The sequence below is a fragment of the Nilaparvata lugens genome, chromosome 10 (genome assembly GCF_014356525.2).
Source record: "Nilaparvata lugens isolate BPH chromosome 10, ASM1435652v1, whole genome shotgun sequence".
Lineage (NCBI taxonomy): Eukaryota > Metazoa > Arthropoda > Insecta > Hemiptera > Delphacidae > Nilaparvata > Nilaparvata lugens.
In genome coordinates, this window is record NC_052513.1 from 20,916,808 (window position 1) to 20,939,252 (window position 22,445).

Here is a 22,445-nt window from a genome sequence, read left to right on the forward strand (position 1 = left end):
GACTGGTCCTATAAGAACTAATGCCCCGCGAGTCGCTCGGGCACTTTGTATGTACCCTAGCCCCTTGTGACCTAATGTGGTACGAGTCTTAATGACGAGGGCATTGCAATTTTGTATCGCTCTTTAGCAACAATGATATTGAATCATTACATTTCATAGGTTTCAAAAAACAGAATAATAACACAAGCAACTGACATTTCGTTATTATATAAAAACTTATTATTCAACAGTATTTTATTAAGAGTTTTACACATTATGTCATTTTCTCATGAATTAAAGAATAATTATTTTAAAACTTCAATTTTCATACCATAAATTTTCATTTCACACACCAGATTCACAACAAGGCTAACAATATGCCTTTCGACATTCACTGAACTTATAACAATAAATTTGCATCCACATTGTCTTACAATAGAATTATCACAGTTGTAGGAATGCTCGACAATGAACTGTTGTTTCTATTACATGAAGTATTCTTAGTCGGATCCCTGATAATATACAATAATATAATGAATTCGTCATTGAGGGAATATTAGAAACTCTCTCAGTATTCGTTGCAATGATCTAACACATCGATAAATTTCAATATAATATAATTGATAGGTGGAAGCAATGTAAGAAACGTCTTGAAAAATGAAAGAGATTCTGTCGGGAAATCGGATTTATAAACTTTGTATGTATAGTAAAAGTTACAAATATCCCCAACTAAATATTTTTTTAAAAATCAATAGTACCCTTTCATAGTTTTGAAAACAATACCTTGAGCAGACTAATACAAGATTCTCCTAAAATCACTAGCAATAATGGAAGGTAAAAACCTCAACCAACATTTTTTTCTTACTTATACATTTTAAATCCATGTGTACAGGGAAAGAAGCTGTAAAGCTTATGACTGAAGTGAGTGCACTCTTTATAGTTCATAGCTTCATAGTTTGTGAGTGAAATGACAAAATGTGCTAACGACAACCCATCAAGTATGTTATATTTTTATCCCCGTGCCGAGCACCCACTCTCTTCAGCTTTATTCAAAATACATAATTCATCAGCAATAAATAATAAAAATAATTGGCAATAATTAGGTAAGATTATTTTTGATAGTCCAAACAACACTTCCTCTTCGATAAACTGCATTGTACAGCAGTAACCCTGCAAATAAGACGTGTTACATCCACCTTACCAACTACATATCTCAAAAATATCAATTTGCTAGGGGATTGTCCCAAGAAGAATTATTGCAAGCACCATTATCACCGGAGAATTCCACCATAATTCATGTTATGTATTATCCTGGTCTCTGGGCGGTCGTATATCTATGTTGCGTTTGATGCAGTCCACTAACCACATAATACCTTCATTGATTCCATCACTGAAAAAATGATGACCACAACATTTTCCAGTTAACCATTAATACTGAACATATGAATCATTCGATGTGATTTTAACTTTGAATTTGAATGAACATTTTGTATAGTGGGCATTCATAATTTATTTATAATAAAACGGCACCAGGGAAATCCCCATTACTGCCCTTATGAAAATAATACGAATGAAACACAGATAAAATGAATACATATTGATAATAGATCAATCTTGGAGATTTTAGCAGTATATAAAGATGAAAACTCAAAGGTAACACATACAATGAATATCAGATAAATAACTTGTTGTGAATTACGATTATTACTAAAATTATAATCAAATTTTGAAGTTTTAGTGATTAAAACAAATGAACTAGATTAAATTACATTCAGAAGCATAATAATCAAATCAGTAAGATTACTACACGTTTTATTATATCATAGCTTTTCATTTCACACACCAGATTCACAACAAGGCTAACAATATGCCTTTCGACATTCACTGAACTTATACCAATAAATTTGCATCCACATTGTCTTACAATAGAATTATCACAGTTGTAGGAATGCTCGACAATGAACTGTTGTTTCTATTACATGAAGTATTCTTAGTCGGATCCCTGATAATATACAATAATATAATGAATTCGTCATTGAGGGAATATTAGAAACTCTCTCAGTATTCGTTGCAATGATCTAACACATCGATAAATTTCAATATAATTGATAGGTGGAAGCAATGTAAGAAACGTCTTGAAAAATGAAAGAGATTCTGTCGGGAAATCGGATTTATAAACTTTGTATGTATAGTAAAAGTTACAAAAATCCCCAACTAAATATTTTTTTAAAAATCATTAGTACCCTTTCATAGTTTTGAAAACAATACCTTGAGCAGACTAATACAAGATTCTCCTGAAATCACTAGCAATAATGGAAGGTAAAAACATCAACCAACATTTTTTTCTTACTTATACATTTTAAATCCATGTGTACAGGGAAAGAAGCTGTAAAGCTTATGACTGAAGTGAGTGCACTCTTTATAGTTCATAGCTTCATAGTTTATGAGTGAAATGACAAAATGTGCTAACGACAACCCATCAAGTATGTTATAATATATTTTTATCCCCGTGCCGAGCACCCACTCTCTTCAGCTTTATTCAAAATACACAATTCATCAGCAATAAATAATAAAAATAATTGGCAATAATTAGGTAAGATTATTTTTGATAGTCCAAACAACACTTCCTCTTCGATAAACTGCATTGTACAGCAGTAACCCTGCAAATAAGACGTGTTACATCCACCTTACCAACTACATATCTCAAAAATATCAATTTGCTAGGGGATTGTCCCAAGAAGAATTATTGCAAGCACCATTATCACCGGAGAATTCCACCATAATTCATGTTATGTATTATCCTGGTCTCTGGGCGGTCGTATATCTATGTTGCGTTTGATGCAGTCCACTAACCACATAATACCTTCATTGATTCCATCACTGAAAAAATGATGAACACAACATTTTCCAGTTAACCATTAATACTGAACATATGAATCATTCGATGTGATTTTAACTTTGAATTTGAATGAACATTTTGTATAGTGGGCATTCATAATTTATTTATAATAAAACGGCACCAGGGATATCCCCATTACTGCCCTTATGAAAAATAATACGAATGAAACACAGATAAAATGAATACATATTGATAATAGATCAATCTTAGAGATTTCAGCAGTATATGAAGATGAAAACTCAAAGGTAACACATACAATGAATATCAGATAAATAACTTGTTGTGAATTACGATTATTACTACAATTATAATCAAATTTTGAAGTTTTAGTGATTAAAACAAATGAACTAGATTAAATACATTCAGAAGCATAATAATCAAATCAGTAAGATTACTACACGTTTTATTATATCATAGCTTTGTTTGAGGTAGCTAAATAGAGAATGGAGTTATAAGAAATATGTTTGCAAGACAAGTGGTCAGCTATTCCAAATTAGAGAATTTGCAAAACAACTAATATCAAGTTGAAAGGCCAAGATTCAAGATTCAAGATTCAAGATTTCTTTATTGCGAAAAACATTTATATACAAATGCATAGCATAGTCATAATAAATTTAACATGGTAAATAAAAGGTATTTACATTCATAGAAATAAAAATTCAAACACAAGCATACAAACAGCAAACAAAAATACCCTCAAATTAAAAACTCCTCTTTTCTATACGGGCATTTTTCTATTAGAATATTTTTCATGGTTCTCTTAAATTTACCCACTTCTAGCTCCTTCAAATGTGCAGGAAGCTTATTATAAGCTCCATTATCACCGGAGAATTCCACCATAATTCATGTTATGTATTATCCTGGTCTCTGGGCGGTCGTATATCTATGTTGCGTTTGATGCAGTCCACTAACCACATAATACCTTCATTGATTCCATCACTGAAAAAATGATGACCACAACATTTTCCAGTTAACCATTAATACTGAACATATGAATCATTCGATGTGATTTTAACTTTGAATTTGAATGAACATTTTGTATAGTGGGCATTCATAATTTATTTATAATAAAACGGCACCAGGGAAATCCCCATTACTGCCCTTATGAAAAATAATACGAATGAAACACAGATAAAATGAATACATATTGATAATAGATCAATCTTGGAGATTTTAGCAGTATATAAAGATGAAAACTCAAAGGTAACACATACAATGAATATCAGATAAATAACTTGTTGTGAATTACGATTATTACTAAAATTATAATCAAATTTTGAAGTTTTAGTGATTAAAACAAATGAACTAGATTAAATTACATTCAGAAGCATAATAATCAAATCAGTAAGATTACTACACGTTTTATTATATCATAGCTTTGTTTGAGGTAGCTAAATAGAGAATGGAGTTATAAGAAATATGTTTGCAAGACAAGTGGTCAGCTATTCCAAATTAGAGAATTTGCAAAACACCTAATATCAAGTTGAAAGGCCACATGGTTGAAATTCGTGAATTGATCAAGGTTGTAAAAGATATGGAACACTATTTTTTTATTTATTTCGGAGAAGCAATACAACTAAATAAATAAATTTAATTACACTAGATGGAAAATAATTAATGAAACATGTTGAATCGAGGAATCGATAAATTGATATGATTGAAAGAATTAATCGATACGGTGATGTATATGACTGTGAAGAAAACTGAGTAGGCTACCCATGTAAATAATGACCATATAACTTTTTAGCCTATTATAGCTGCGTTTACACAATTACAACAAAATGTTAATAACTTAATCCTTATAGATTCTATTAGATTGAACATAACTTATCATACACATGATGAACATATGTGTTTGTCAAGTTCCGTTCAATCTAATAGAATCCAAAGGATTAAGTTATTAGCATTTTGTTAATAACTTTTGTGTAAACCCAGCTTTAGAGTTATGTTACTTTCATGTGCTTGTATCAAGTATTCAAATGACTACTCGTACAAAAATTTGTATGACTATAATTATAATATTCTGACTTTGCCATGTTTACAATTTTTTGTATTGTTGGCTGTAAATAAATTGAAATTAAATTTGATATGGATCTACTGTATTACTGGAAGTTTCAAAGATGGATTACAACCCACGAAACGTCTAAAGATGGGCAGGAAATTTTCAAAATGCACATACTCAGTGAGATGAACAGAGTAAACCATACAGAGTAAACCATCTACAGAGTAAACCATAAGTGTAAATTTTCAAAGTTTCTTCAAAGCTTTGACTTTTTTAATAATTGTTTTGGAATAGATCTAATGTATTAAAAAAATAATTTTTGATTTTGAAGAGCTGTGTTATTCGATAGTAAATTGGAATACGTAATTAAAAATGTGAAAGTCACACATAAGTACATTTGGACTCTTAAATAAATATTAGATTGGAACCGCCTGTGGTACTTTTCTAGATGTTGTATAGTTCTGAATAATTGAATAAGTGTATTTCCATGTTTAAGTCATTCACTACCAGAAGATGACTAACAGAGCATAAAATAAAATGTACCTGTTTGAAATTAATGAAATGAAACTCACCCATTCAATGCTGATACTGGCATAACCATACAATCTCTCCGACCAATGAGATGCGCGTTTTTATTGAAGATGGGCTTGACGTCTCGCACTCCCATGCAATCGGGAATGTCCTGCTTATTGGCTAGCACTAGCAATGGAACCCCGGTCAGACTCTCACTCGATATCATCTTATCTGTTGGAATCAGATTCTTTTTACTACAAAAATATATTCATGAAGGAAGATATTGATTTTGAATTTAAATGAGCTTATTATCAAAGTAGGCGTACTGAAGAGCCCCGGTAAAATGTATCTTACAATCTTACCATACTTGCTATGCTAGGAAAATAATGTTGGAATAGACTACTTATTTACAGAAAGTCCAGTCATTCTCGTCCTTTCCCAAGCTCAGCTTGCTCTTTTGTAGAAGTAGTTACTAATGTTTAACTTAGTTATATTGATATCTAGCTTGCTTTTTTGGGGATCAGTGGCTCGACTCGATGCAAGGGTGTTCGGCATCATGCAGCCACACTGACTTGTTGATCCGATAGCTGTTCATCCGTCGTTGATTCGTCGCGGCGCTCCTCACTGTGACACGTCACAACCTAGGTAAAGCCCAGTATAATGGCAGTGTTTGATTAGCAATGGTATTGCTATCCTTGTCTATCATTCAACAAAGCGGATAGCGCTATCTCTTTCTCGCTTTGCTCTGTTGCCAGATCGTCTTTTAACAATGCAGAATTAATAATTAACAAAATATTTCATCTCAACTATGGAAATTCATTATGAAATTATTTAAAAATATAATTTCTTGTATAATAAAATATAATTGATTATTTTAATCGAGAATGAACAGTTAATATTACATCAATAAACCTGTATCAGCTACCGTCTATAGAAGGCATTGACAAGACAGAGGCTCGGCAACGTTTTTCTCCTATCTTTCTCCACTGCCATTATAACGTGGACCTCACTATAGATAAGCTTCTTCTTCTTTCAACGGTACGATTCTGGAGGAATGGTTGTGTAAATAGCGGCACTTAAGTTGAGAAAGCACTTGAGGAGTGAGAGAGAGAGCTTTGCAAATCAGCTGCTGGAAGACCTTTATTTCTCCACCTGGTTGATGCCAACTACTTGTTCTGTCCCTTTTTCCATTTCTGCCAGGTGCGGTTACTGAGGGCAAATGGGTGATCGGGAGAGATGCTCAGCAATTCATCATTAATCTGGAACGCAGATCGTAGGTTGCCTTGCTTGTAAGTAGAATATGCCAGGCACTCTAGTATCTCCAATCGTCTGACGTCATCCTCGTGATGATAACGTTGAAGGGCTTCAGACATCCATAGCACTGAATGGTATTGGTCTACCTATCTGGAAGCATTCGTCAGCGGTTAGGTGAGTGGTGTACTGTACACCGTTGATCCGCCTCCGGGCTAGAAAGGCGGTTTCCAGCTGATAGAGCCGTTGCCCGCCCCCACAATCACCTCGCAGGTGGAGTAATTGATGAATACTTCTACAATGGATGGGAAATTATTTTAATGACTGTTAATTTATGGTGGAACATATGGACAATAAGTAACATTCATGAGGGAGTAAAAATCCTCGATAGGAGGTAGGCAATGTTACTGGAAAATTTCTCCAATGTTTATTGAAGCAAATTTTATTTTATCCATTTATTTTATTTTCACAAAAAAAACTAGATGGTTGCCGCTCACATCCACAATTGCCTCACTGTGCTTTCTGCTGTATCCGGCTGCACGTCTTCTAAGATGTGACAGCCGATGCTTTGTCGCAGAAATGTAATTGTCCAGACCACTGATAAGTTCTGCTTGTGTTTCAACTAATGCTTCCTAATCGACCACAGCTGTATACAGTTCAGCATTCACAGTTTCCATTGCACGAAGCAGCAACAGCACCACTGCCACACGATACTCCATAGCAACAACCAAAAATATTATAAGTACCATACCTGTAAAAAGTCTTATAACGCCATCTAAATCTTGATGTTTTACTAAATTCTTGCGGGAAAAATACAACAACACGAATTTATAGTTGGAATTGCACTTGCATACTTGTGATTTTTGCCAATCAGTATCAATAAACACGTTAAGACCCGAACACACACATCAATTTCTGTTCGTACTATATTTTGCCGTCCTTTTGAATTCTATTAGATTAAACAGATGACGTTTGTCAAGTTCTGTTCAATCTGATAGAGTTCATAAGGATGGCAAAATATCGTACAGTCAAAAATCGATGTGTGTGCAGGGCTTTAGCCTTAACCAGTTTGGCATTGTTAATACTGTGTTCTGAAAATGAGTATGGTTGATTGCAAATTTGAGCAGATGGTTGATGTTATCATATAAATCAACTCAGGTAAGATTTTTGGGCATGCGGAAGAGGAGAGGAGGAGAAAGACCTTTTGTTTGCCGGGTAAAGTAAATATTTAATTTAATCCAGTATTGCTACTAATTCAAGTGAAATTGTATTCTATTTTTTGCTTCTAGATTTACTGTATGTAATTTTATGTATTATTGTTTTGTCGGAATAAAAATTATTTTATTTGATTGATTTTGAATATCAATTCTATTCTTTCCTACTTGTTCCTACTTACCTCACAAATTTACATTTTAAAAAGCAATCCAAAAGTTAACTACATTTCCAGTTAGAAATTAGTTAATTTTAACTAATACTGAAAGTTTGTTTCAACTAATTTCTTCTGAGTTAACTAGTAGTTCTGTGAACAGTAGACCTCACGCAGTATTCTCATCCACAAGTACCTGATGTCAACTGTTTCAAATGTGTCACGTTATTCTTTATATTTAAATAACGATTAGCCTCCTGCTTGGCATCAGTCGGTAAAGCATGAGATTTAATATAATTAGGTCGTGGTTTTTCTAATAGTATTCAGTCTTAAAAATCTTGATAGGCCTAGATATGGGCTTCTCCAATAACTCTTGTAATTCAATAAATAATAAATATATATATATATATGATACTTATACTATAGAGATGAGGAATATAAAATAAATTGCACACCATGAAAATTTCACACATATATACACAAATAATGCAAAGATCAATCGAGGCAAAAAATATATATAGAGCGATAAAAAATATAATATAAAAATAGAACAATATTTGAAATCAATAAAAATATCACAGGCTAAACTTTATATTCTAGATTTGTGGCACGAATCATTACCATGTGCCTTTATCTTGAAATCATATGCATTCTTTGGCATGTAGCTGTGACATGTACTTGCTAATACTTGTCGGCTTGGATAATTCAATCAAAAATATGTGCTCTAAGATCAGCTTGATAAATTAGCCACTAATAATCCAAATATATCTATATATTAAAATCTCTAGTATTTAGTAGATTTATTTGTATCGAATATATATTTTTATCTCAGGGTGCAAGATTCGGCACCTGACGGAATAGGTAGAGCCATTCATCTAGTGAATTAGAACTATGATAAATTATCGCAAATTGTATTGCAAAAAATTAATATTGTATGCATACGTTTGATAGCCTAGATTTCGTACTTCTTTGATTAAATAGAAATTTCTAAAATATTGATCTATATTTTTCTTTCAATTAAATACCTTTAATACTAATTTTTACTTGCGCAAGTATTACTCTTATTAATTTCTCATTTATAATAACCCTTTCGGCGAGCTAGCTTTGATCATCAGATTATTTCGAAGCACTAGGGCGCCCATCACTAAATTCAAATTTAATCACTCACGTGTCGAAAATCTTCTTGTAAGCCGCCGATGTCGATCCAACTCCATGTGGTCCGGGAATATGGTAGCCGGAATCGTCTCCTCCAAGGGGTTATAATTTAATAAAAAATAAAAAATGACTTCTGCTTCACAATAGCATCACGAAGTCTTTTAAGAAATTTAATAATTTACTTTAACTTTAATTTTTACAAAATTATTAATAAGGTACTTCGCTCTAAAATATTTGGGGTCCTCTTATGGTGGCATCTGGCTGGCGAGTGCTGGTTCTTCCTTCTCAAGTTTTACAGATCCTCTTTCCGACTTTCAAATTAGCATAAAATTTAAATATCCCAATCCTCCGCCATTAAATTCAAATAGATCTTACAAAAAATGCCAAATATTGCTTAGATTATATGATTAATAATTTCTTTGCATTCGAGCCATATTGATAACATAGATTACACAAATTTTTACACAAAATCTAGTACATTTATATAAATATATATAAATATTTTTGAATTGGCCTACAGTTGCCGCCTATTAACTGCCGTTTTACTATTGGTGCATGCAAATTTTATTAGGTATTCATGCGCCTGGTAACTCTTATTTCCTGAATACATTAAATTATTTTTATTTGGTTTTTTATTTATGCTCTTTGCATGCTAGTTAATATTCTATATATTAATATTAATTCCATGCTACTAATAATTAGCCACGTGGACGGGTGTTTTTTCACATTGCACACCATCCGAATGCAATAAAGCTCTGCCAAGGGGTTTTGGTCAGATTCTACGTTCTTCGGTTTGATCGATCTCTAGGTCACCGATCTGTGAATACATCTACCTAACCTCAATCTTCAAATATTTTATAAATAATCTATTTATGAGTAGTAAACTTCTTCAACCTTTTTAAGTTCTTGTACCATTTAGCCAGAACAAGCTGATGCTATCTAATCTTGTTATTATCTGCTTGGCGATATTAGCCAATTACTTTATTTTTAGACCTATTACTATTTCTGTTAGGGTTTTTCATCTACCCAGATTTAAATATGTTACACGCGCCCCTGGGTTTGAATTCAAAATATTTGAGAATCACAATGTTTTTAATGAAAACCCACCCTTCAATACATTGATATACACTATACTTTATTTATAAATTATACTCTCCTACTTCTATCACATTTCGCAGACATATTTGCTGCATCTCCTTTATACCTTTATCAAAAACAATAACAACTCCTCTTCAACACACATAAAAATATCATAAATATAAACTTCTAAACGTACTCCTCCTGACACCATTTACAACCCAGTAATTTTTGAATTCGCCGCTTGCAGGGCTGCCAACTTAACTACACACATTTCATAATTCTCATAAATGATTCCTTTTAGACAATAATTTCGATTCATAACTTCTGGGCTTATATCTTATAGTATTTCTTAGGTCTTAATATAAATAATTTTCTATACATCAGGTACAATACTTTCTTTTGCTAATGGCTCTTTGGTTTTGGTAACTGGTATTCACTTTAAGTCTTTTCAGGTAACAAACGTGGCATAATTAAAAGTAATAAGTATAAAAACATATAAATAAATATCGATATTAATAAATATATAAATAACAATAATAAATAACTTTTTGGGTACAGTATTTCTTTTTATAAACATATGTTCAACAGATATTACATTCATTTGATTTGGGTGGCTTTGGTCAGCTGTTCGCTGTTCTACAATTCATAGTGTTACATGTTACATCAGAATTTGCTATCGACTTTCATAACTAACCTAACTGCTCAATTTTTTCTCTTAAAAAGGTAATTAACAATTTTAATTTTATTATCCCCGCTTGTGTCCTTTTTTATCTGATGTATATAATTTAATTACACATTTAAAATTGTTCTTTTCCTTATTGCAGGCTTCTGACGGCTGGAAGGCATTAAAACATTGGATTGTTGCCACGAGGTCCTATACCAATTTTAAATTTATTAAGGAAGGTTAGTAATTGGCTTGATAGTGTTTTTTTTCTTTGACTTCTTATCATATTTATTTGAAATTTGACGATATTGCATGTAAAATGTTGGGATTTACTTGCATCTTCTTGCATTCTTTTGTAGATGTTGCTCTGGCCGTTCGTTTATCTGCTGTTGATTGTTGAGGCTGTCCTATTATTAATTTATCCTTCTCAAATTTAAAGCCCATGTATCTGGTGTATCTTTTAAAACAATTCTTGATCTGGTTCTGTTTTCTTCCTTATTATTTCTATTTATTCCGTTGAGTATCGATATTCCACTTTAGTGGCATTGTTTATAATCTAGTTACACAATAAACGCTTATAATATAAAGCTTCCAATCATCTTCATCCGATACTTTCCACTTAAATTCATTATTGGCTTCATTATCATAATAACAATTCAATAATATAACACTTCCAATCAACACTAATAAATTCTTTCAACATAACATGGTCTTAATTATAGCATCACTTTTCAATATTATCACAGCCATGGTAATCCACACAATACAATAGATCAAAACACTAATTTAGCCTTAAATATAATCTTTCCACATATAATAGGCCCGGTACTCTCCCATTTTATTAATATCATTCTTTATTTCTTTCACTCTTATTAACCACTTTCCATTCTTCATAGTCCTCTTCCATGTCCTTTGTTGCCCCTGCACGAATCCATAGTATTCCTTCTAAGCTTCGGTTCTTCTAATACTATTTTCCGGTTCTTCTAATAATGTTTTCGGTAATCACTTCTGATGTGGGTGTATGACGTTGAAATATCCTGCTTTTCTTGGTTTTGTTTCATTTGAGCTTGTGCTTGTTATATCGGGGGTATCATATAGTCCTGTTTATTAGCTGTAGTTTTCTGTATATCTGGTGGCGGTTGTTGGGTTGGTTCTGTGTTTTTTGGTGATTTGATCTGGACGCATGCTCTAATGTGTAGTTTGTACTTATTTGATGAGGTGGCGGTTTGTAATTTTTGTCGTAATTATTCTGAGTGTAATCATTATTTGTGTTAATCGATCACGGCCATAAATACTTTCTTTCATAGGTTTGCTGTGGATAATGGTTTTGTTTGACGATTCTGAAAACTTCTATTATTCCAGCTGTTTTTTTGATTATGATTATAGCGCGTTTCGTTTAATTGGGTAGATCGTGAGCACTCATATGGTACTGATTCATAATTTTGGCTGTTATACTGATTAAATTTTGAGTTATGTTGATTTTGTGCGTATCTCTGGTCTGAACGGTGGTTTGATATTGCCATCACAGACTGTATGCCATATAAATGATTTATCAGCTGCTTGCAATCAGTAATGGGTTGTGGGCGAGTGCCATTCTAACTTGATACGGTAGCTTCTTTAAAATAATGCTTGCTAATGCCGATTCATTAATGGGCTCGCTCAGTTGAGAATTTTAAACTGTAGGGCAGTGACGAAAGTGGTACATGCACCGTCTAAGTTAGGGTTGAAATCGCATGATATGATGTCCGCTAGCACGTCCAACTGTTTACTTCTGCTCCAATACTGTTCCAGGAAGACAGCTACAAACTCATCCAATGATGTAAATTCATGGGCTCTACTCCGAAAGAACATCAGGGGTTCGCCAATCAATAAACTAGTCAAACGAAGACGCCCAAAATTCCAAGAGGTGGGTGTTAATGATTGAACTAGTTTTTATCTGATCTATAAATTCTTTAGGTTGGAGATAGCGGTCTGTATTGTCAAAACGGCCTAATTCATTGAAACTGTGTATGAATCAAACGTTGCTATGGAATAGGCTCTATATTCTCGTGCGGAAATTGATGTATTTGACTTTCAAGTTGTACAACTTCTCTTGGGCCTGTTTCCAATGACTAGAAGCTTCTGTTTCATTATCTACTACTTCGGCATTTAATTCAGATGAAAATAATTGCTGTTCTCCAACGGCTGTCTCCAATGAATTAAGTTGTACTTTGTTTTGATTATATCAGAATTTAGGTGAGCTATTTGTGTAGATTTACTATTCTGTTGTTTTTTTTATGGAAATAGTTGACTATTGTTCCTGTTTGTAGCTATTTCATGAATTTGTGAAGTGTTTTGTGCTGGTAGTTATCTATTCTTTCCGCAGTCTCCTTACCCATTCTTACCGATTATCCTTCAGTGATTCCCGCATTTCCTTCATTTCCGCCTTTAAGTTCTTCATTACTGTGGTCATTGTTTTTTCTAAACTATTAGAAAATGACTTGATCATCCCCTCTACTATAACCCTCCTTATTGCTTCTTGGGAGACATTTAACGGTTTTACTGTTCACAGGATTCTTGGCGGTGATTGAAGATATCTGGGCGTTGGACTCCATCGCGCCCCCCTCAGCGTCGATCTCCGCTACTATCGCCGTCTGCAGTGTGTCTGCTACCTTACTTTGCGTGGACGAAAAGAGACTCATATTTTAAAAATGGATTAAGTGTCAAGTGTTTGTTAAAAAAAGTGAAAGTTTTGGCCAACAAGGCATTAATAAGGACACAAATGAGGATAGGCCTATGGACATTACAAGCCAGGTAACCTATTTATTACTTAAGCTCTTATAATATAATAATACTATTCATTGATTCTGACTAGCAGTTTAGGCCATAAAATATAATAGCTCTCTCTATAAAATTATTTTTTACAGTACTAATAATTAAAATTTCTTTAAAACATATAATTTCTCTCTATTTAAAGCTATTGTTTCCCCAAAAAGTAATACAAATTTTCCTTCGCCAGTTTTCCTCACACTCGTATAAGTTATCTATAATTTTCAATATGGTTATTGACTAATTTCAAATATTATTCAATGAGCTTGGCTCTCATCATCAGTCCCACGTTGGTACGACATGTCTTTCTGTCGTATCCGTGGCCTATCACGTTGGGCCATGTCTTTGTCACGTATTCTTTATATTTAATAACGATTAGCCTCCTGCTTGGCATCAGTCGGTAAAGCATGAGATTTAATATAATTAGGTCGTGGTTTTTCTAATAGTATTCAGTCTTAAAAAATCTTGATAGGCCTAGATATGGGCTTCTCCAATAACTCTTGTAATTCAAAAAATAATATATATATATAAATATATATATGATACTTATCTATAGATGAGAATATAAAATAAATTGCACACCATGAAATTTCACACATATATTACAAAATAATGCAAAGATCAATCGAGGCAAAAAATATATATAGAGCGATAAAAAATAATATAAAAAATAGAACAATATTTGAAATCAATAAAAATATCACAGGCTAACTTTATATTCTAGATTTGTGGCACGAATCATTACCATGTGCCTTTATCTTGAAATCATATGCATTCTTTGGCATGTAGCTGTGACATGTACTTGCTAATACTTGTCGACTTGGATAATTCAATCAAAAATATGTGCTCTAAGATCAGCTTGATAAATTAGCCACTAATAATCCAAATATATCTATATATTAAAATCTCTAGTATTTAGTAGATTTATTTGTATCGAATATATATTTTTATCTCAGGGTGCAAGATTCGGCACCTGACGGAATAGGTAGAGCCATTCATCTAGTGAATTAGAACTATGATAAATTATCGCAAATTGTATTGCAAAAAATTAATATTGTATGCATACGTTTGATAGCCTAGATTTCGTACTTCTTTGATTAAATAGAAATTTCTAAAATATTGATCTATATTTTTCTTTCAATTAAATACCTTTAATACTAATTTTTACTTGCGCAAGTATTACTCTTATTAATTTCTCAATTTATAATAACCCTTTCGGCGAGCTAGCTTTGATCATCAGATTAATTCGAAGCACTAGGGCGCCCATCACTAAATTCAAATTTAAATCACTCACGTGTCGAAAATCTTCTTGTAAGCCGCCGATGTCGATCCAACTCCATGTGGTCCGGGAATATGGTAGCCGGAATCGTCTCCTCCAAGGGGTTATAAATTTAATAAAAAATAAAAAAATGACTTCTGCTTCACAATAGCATCACGAAGTCTTTTAAGAAATTTAATAATTTACTTTAACTTTAAATTTTTACAAAATTATTAATAAGGTACTTCGCTCTAAAATATTTGGGGTCCTCTTATGGTGGCATTTGGCTGGCGAGTGCTGGTTCTTCCTTCTCAAGTTTTACAGATCCTCTTTCCGACTTTCAAATTAGCATAAAATTTAAATATCCCAATCCTCCGCCATTAAATTCAAATAGATCTTACAAAAATGCCAAAATATTGCTTAGATTATATGATTAATAATTTCTTTGCATTCGAGCCATATTGATAACATAGATTACACAAATTTTTACACAAAATCTAGTACATTATATAAATATATATAAATATTTTTGAATTGGCCTACAGTTGCCGCCTATTAACTGCCGTTTTACTATTGGTGCATGCAAATTTTATTAGGTATTCATGCGCCTGGTAACTCTTATTTCCTGAATACATTAAATTATTTTTATTTGGTTTTTTATTTATGCTCTTTGCATGCTAGTTAATATTCTATATATTAATATTAATTCCATGCTACCTAATAATTAGCCACGTGGACGGGTGTTTTTTCACATTGCACACCATCCGAATGCAATAAAGCTCTGCCAAGGGGTTTTGGTCAGATTCTACGTTCTTCGGTTTGATCGATCTCTAGGTCACCGATCTGTGAATACATCTACCTAACCTCAATCTTCAAATATTTTATAAATAATCTATTTATGAGTAGTAAACTTCCTTCAAATCCTTTTTAGTTCTTGTACCATTTAGCCAGAACAAGCTGATGCTATCTAATCTTGTTTATTATCTGCTTGGCGATATTAGCCAATTACTTTATTTTTAGACCTATTACTATTTCTGTTAGGGTTTTTCATCTACCCAGATTTAATATGTTGTACAAATGTTAACGAAATCAGTTCACGTTTGCATTTTTATTCCATCATTTATTAATATTTATGTTAATTTAAACAATGAATAGAATATATTTCTATTACAGAATTTATATAATATTCATCCAGTTCCGTGATAATCTTTCCATCTAATGAAAATAATTTTTTTCAATAAAAAATATTATAATTTCTTCAGCATTATTTAGTTTATTTGATTATTTTTAATCACCTATTAAATTAGTTTTTTCGAATGTGAGAATATTGATACTGATGGACACGCATAATAATACCATGACTGCAAAACAAATAACCTTGAAGCTGCGATTAGACCAAATTTATTAACAAAATGTTAATAACTCAATCCTTATAGATTATATTAGATTGAACATAACTTATCATACACATGATGAACATGTGTGTTTGTCAACTTGCGTTCAATCTAATAGAATCTATTAGGATTAAGTTATTAACATTTTGTTAATAACTTTGGTATAAACCCAGCTTAAAGATGCATACTTCTTCAAGGTCTTTGAAAGAAACTTAGACCTTATACAAATAGACCTTATACAAATACAGTAATAGACTGGCTTCTCCACACATCTGTGTAATCACTTGTCAGCTGATTTATGATGAATAATTATTCTATAGTATGATTTTAACTCTAATATTGGCGTATGAAGGAGGCTCCTTTTTACTTTCCTTGCCCTATTACCATAGGTAAGGAAAGTATTGCTTTCCAAAAAAATAAGATGCCCCAATTTCAAGTTTTCTATACGTTTCAAGGTCCCCTGAGTCCAAAAACATGATTTTTGGGTATTGGTCTGTGTGTGTGTGTGTGTGTGGTGTGTGTGTGTGTGTGTGTGTGTGTGTGTGGTGTGTGTGTGTGTGTGTGTTGTGTGTGTGTGTGTTGTGTGTGTGTGTGTGTGGTGTGTGTGTGTGTGTGTGTGTGGTGTGTGTGTGTGTGTGTGTGTGTGTTGTGTGTGTGTGTGTGTGTGTGTGTGAACACGATAACTCCATTCCTAATTAACCGATTGACTTGAAATTTTAAACTTAAGGTCCTTATACCATGAGGACCCGACAATAAGAAATTCAATAGAATTCAATCCAAGATGGCGGAAAAAATGGCGGATAATCACTAAAAAACCATGTTTTTCACGGTTTTCTCGAAAACGGCTCGAACGATTTTCTTCAAATTCATACCGTGGATAGCTATTCATAAGCCCTATCAACTGACATGAGACTCATTTCTGGGAAAATTTCAGGAGCTCCGTAATATTATTGAGAAAAATGGCGGATAATCACTAAAAAACCATGTTTTTCACGGTTTTCTCGGAAACGGCTCTAACGATTTTCTTCAAATTTATACCATGGATAGCTATTTATTAGCCCTATCAACTGACATTAGTCTCATTTCTGGGAAAATTTCAGGAGCTCCGTAATATTATTGAGAAAAATGGCGGATAATCACTAAAAAACCATGTTTTTCACGGTTTTCTCGAAAACGGCTCGAACGATTTTCTTCAAATTCATACCATGGATAGCAGCTATTCATAAGCCCTATCAACTGACATGAGTCTCATTTCTGGGAAAATTTCAGGAGCTCCGTAATATTATTGAGAAAAATGGCGGATAATCACTAAAAAACATGTGTTTCACGATTTTCTCAAAAATGACTTGACCGATTTTTTTCAAATTCAAACCCTGTATAGTTATTCATCGGCTTTATTAACTGGAATGAGTCTCCTTTCTGAGAAACTAATGAGGGGTCCACCCCATCCTTGAGAAATGGACTTTGTAGCCTCTTTCTCGTGCATGAGGTAGGTAGGTAGAGCAGTTCATAAAAAGAACACATCGAGATATTTCATCTGTAGAACAGCTGTTTTGACGACTTTTAAAAAATATCGAATTTCACAATTTACACAAAGGAAAAAGTACTCTGAAAACAACTATACACATATACAGAAGTCTGATCGTAGTTTCAAATATGTTGCCGCCAATCGTCATTATGTTATTCCCCTAAATCATTCTCGTTTAAGAATGAGGCTTATAGTTAGTTCAATGAGCAAGGAAAGTTGTGTGAGTGTAACACACCAGATTTTTCCTTTTATATTATCATTGAAATGCAAAATTTCCAAAAACCTTGTATATACGTCGACGCGCAATTTAAAAAGGAACATACTTGTCAAATTTCATGAAAATCTATTACCGCGTTTCGCCATAAATGCGCAACATATAAACATTTAAACATGCCAAACCGTCAACTTGAATCTTAGACCTCACTTCGTTCGGTCAATTAGATTTAATTAGAGTTGACTTTATCCTTCTGAAATTCAAGAAGTTTGAAGTTGAAGATAACAAAAAAATAATAGTTAACAATTCCTAATTTTGAAGAATATTAGATTTCACTTGAAAAATTTAACACAAGTTGAACAAAAAAAATGTAAATCGAGCGGAGCCATAAGATCTGATCATGAAAAAATTTGGAATAAATGTATCCATTGATGGTTCACAATCCACTGATTTAGCCCACCGAATAGGTTGAACTGTTCATGAATTTCTCACCACTATGACTATACAGGGAAGAGCTTATATACGTTATATACGTACATCTTACAATGAGTAGGAGATTGTTGAAAAAATAGTAGCTGTCACGAACACAAAATTATATCAAGATCACATGGTTACTGTGATGGGAGTTAGGAATATGATAAAGACGGAAGTATCAGTCTGAATTGTATTCTGGTTGTCAAATATAAAATAAAAAAAATATTCTAAACTTCTAAAGTTTGAATTCTAAATGTTCTAAAGTTTGAATTTTTTCACCAAAAAATACACAACAAAATGTGTCCACTGAGAAGTTGATCCAGCATCAGCTGAGTGTGCTTGATAGGTATACTAACATAACATTAATTAAAAGTAAACATCTGCCTAAAAGTTGATATACACTTCATTTTATACTATATAATTCTTCTAAACTATCGTTTCAATAAATAAATAGAGTAAAATTGAAAAAAAATTGTATACTTACCAAATGTTTCCTTGGAATCTGGTATTCTCTCTCGGTCTGAAGAGTCAACAATGTAAATAAGGGCATGTGATTCAGCATAGTACTGGAATAAATAAGAAATACATTTATAAATTTGTTTGTGCAAAATCTGATGAATACACAAAAACAGCAAAACAATAAAATAATTTGATAAGACATGACAATGCATAACATTAAATAATGAAGATAGAAAGAATACCTATTTTGTTTTTATAAGAATATCATTTTATGTGAATGAGTAAACAATATTTTTTCATATCTTAGGACAAAATCTATCCAGTACAAAGGCATGACATGGAATACTAAAGGATTGATTTGACTATTTGAGTCGACATAGCATAATTATCAAATGAATATCCTCTTATAATAATAATTCTAGGTGAGCATTTCTCACTTTCAGATTCAATAAATTAATTCAACATAATTTGGTTTGTAATATATTTAAAGCCTCATTGATAACACATAAAATTACTTCGAAAAGGTTCAATAAGAAATTACTGCAGAATATAACGAGTTTGACTGAAATAAAACTGACCTTGTCCCACAATGATTGAAGTTCAACTTGTCCTCCCAGATCCCAGAAATTTAATCGAATACCAGCAACATCAATTTTTCCAATATTCAAACCTACTGTCGTTGTTATTTTACTAGGATGCATTTCCTTGTAGTTTTTTGTGAATTTTGTCTTTGCTGCTTCCAAATAAGTCTGGAAAATAATATCAATAGTTGAGTTAAAGTTGAAAGTACACCCCTGTAGCAGTCCAATAAGATCATTTACCTGACACTAATCAGATTAAGCCAAGAAAAAGAAAATATTTATAGAGTTAATTACTACTACCCATGTAATTCATAAGGCAAGAAAACTAAAATTTCAACACAAGGAATTCTTGAAATAGGGAAGCTGGGAACGTAATACCTAGGCCTATATCACAAAGATTTTGTCAATAATGTTACGGAGGTTAGTCTTTCCTGACCAAATGAAAAAAATATGGATCATACCAATCTTTAAAAAGTTACTCATTTTGAGGGTAACTTTCTCTCCCAACAGCTTGACTTTCTAGAGAAAGATCAACAATAAAAATGTGTGCTCCACACTGTTTTGAGACAGTATTGAGGGTTTATATAAATAGGAACAGTTGTCTTGGCCTTGTGTGACCTTGCTACGGTGTTTGATTGTGTCTCGCATGGGATATTAATAGGAAAGCTGGAGAGATACGTTGTCTTCGAGGTGGCTCAACAGAACAATGTTGGATTATCTAGCCAGGAGAAAGAAGCTTGTTGCATTACATGGATCAAAGTACCAAGACCAGGATGTTTGGCAGTGCAGTAGGGAGTTCTTATCTGGAGCCATTCTCCGCAGGACAATGACATCCTGCTTCTTCAGAAGAAGGCACTGCGGATCCTTACATACAGTGACTTCATTGCCCATTGTCGACCCATCTTCTGACGCCTGAAAGTGCACACCATCTTCAGGCTGTACATACTGGCCTCACTTACCGCAGTGAAGATAAACAGGGCTAACATGATGAGTAGGTGTCAGGTGCATTCAAACGGTACCCGCGGAAGGCTACAGTTGGAGATTCCACGCAGTAGGTTGTCAAAGGTGAAGGACTCTTTCCGAGTATTGGCACTCAAAATGTTCAACCTACTGCCGGGCTCGGTGAGGGATCTTTCTTATTGGTGTTTTCAAGAAGAGGCTGTCAAGGAGGCTAATTGAAAGAAGCTATTACAGCATCAGTGATTTCCTTGGGGGTAGCTTTGAGGGACTGTGATGCCACGCCATCTTGATTAAAGTTAAAAGGGTTTTATTTTACGCGATTTATCCGGGAACGCCTGGCTAAAGATCAAGACTTTGGTGTGCCCAAGGGTTCTGACCTGGATCTCCTGATTGTTCTCACCTTTATTGATCTGTATAGGAATAGGAAAGCTTTGATATTTGAGGATTACACAGCTTAAATTTCACTAGAAGAGGATATCTAAATCATCCCAATTATTGAGGAGGCTGGTTTGTTGATTACATCAAACAAGCAGCCTATAAATAAGGTAACGACACAGAACTGTTATGTTTATTGCATTGTATTCACATGTTCACTAAATCATATTATTGTGTTTCATCATCCTTCAGCAAGGAGAAGGTAAGACTTATTAAATCTGTGATAGACTCTTCTCCGTCATGGTAGTAGAAGTATGTGAGCATTAAATGCTGACGTCTATTCAAGTAACCTCTAAGTCTGTGCAACATGCTACAAATTTTAATCACTATAAATATTTAAAAAGATGATATACACATTTCAAAAGAGCTCAATTACGTCACCTGAGCTCTCTGAGGTACATAGATGTCGACCTGCCTTAATCCAGATTTTCACAATCTCATAATAGTTGTTATCAATAAAGCCATAGAGAAACAGTAGCATATAAGCTATCGCTTACGCTATTGTTTCTTTATGATGTAGCCTACTCCCATGATAGGCTAATGTGCAAATGTTTATGAAACAATTGCGCGACATACTTGTTTAGTATGTGACTGTACGCAATTATTATTGACAAGATGAACAGGTTCTTCTTGTTGTTTTCAAGACCAAACATCTTGATAAATCTTTTGGTGACAACTTGACAAAGTATTATTGGTAGGTTATAATGGTATCACTTTTTGATTAAATCTATATAGGACAGAAGCAGAAATCAACGATTCATAAAATTTAATTTACGTAAATTTTATTTTTTGTAGCTAGATATCAACTTATATTTTATTGAATTGAACTAATGTTTTTTATAAGAAAATTGACATGAACAATTACATCTACATTGAAGCTTAAAGATACTTACAGTTTTGCCAGCATTATCCAACCCTAGAATCAGAACACAGAACTCATCTTTCTGTACCATGTATTTATACAATCCATAGAGTAGTGTATACATTTTTTGAATGTCTTTAAATTATTAAAATTATTTATAAAGTGGGTTTTCAACTCAGTCCCTCGTCATTTTAATGCTGATTTAGTTTTCATCATCTTCATCTCTCAGTTTTAACAATAATGCTAACAAAAATTTTACAATATTGACAAAATACACTTCTCATCACTTCATAACCTAACAAACATAAAGTTTACAAAGCTATAAATCATTAATAAGTTTGTCACTTTCTCTATAATACTTTAAATTAGATAGAATGTAAATATTTTTTCAGAAAATTGAGTACAGTTTAAAAATAAAACAGAATTATGTTTTATTCTAATAGTAAAATATTTTGAATGACAAAACTACAAAACACATCAGAATCAGAAGACGAAGACGACGCAACTAAAGATTTTAGAGAGTCGATATAAGCCTTCTTCAAGCAATATCGATACTCGAGATG

The 22,445-nt window shown here is 32.9% G+C and overlaps 1 protein-coding gene across 2 annotated transcripts; it reads right to left on the reverse strand.

Annotated features, from left to right (window-relative positions):
• Window positions 1-191: 191 nt before the first annotated feature.
• LOC111047262 (ADP-ribosylation factor-related protein 1) lies at window positions 192-22,406 on the reverse strand. 2 transcript variants are annotated; one of them, XM_039436532.1, is made up of 6 exons: window positions 21,914-22,406; window positions 19,623-19,793; window positions 19,070-19,151; window positions 5,453-5,624; window positions 3,742-3,817; window positions 192-1,293 (listed from the first exon to the last, which is right to left on the reverse strand). In XM_039436532.1, the coding sequence occupies exons 1-6, from the start codon at window positions 22,004-22,006 to the stop codon at window positions 1,279-1,281; spliced, it is 609 nt and encodes a 202-aa protein (XP_039292466.1). In that variant the 5' UTR covers window positions 22,007-22,406; the 3' UTR covers window positions 192-1,278. The 2 variants fall into 2 exon arrangements, with proteins under 2 accessions (XP_039292466.1, XP_022188674.1); XM_022332982.2 differs by lacking the exons at window positions 192-1,293; window positions 3,742-3,817 and adding an exon at window positions 1,860-2,859.
• Between the last annotated feature and the right edge of the window lie 39 nt (window positions 22,407-22,445).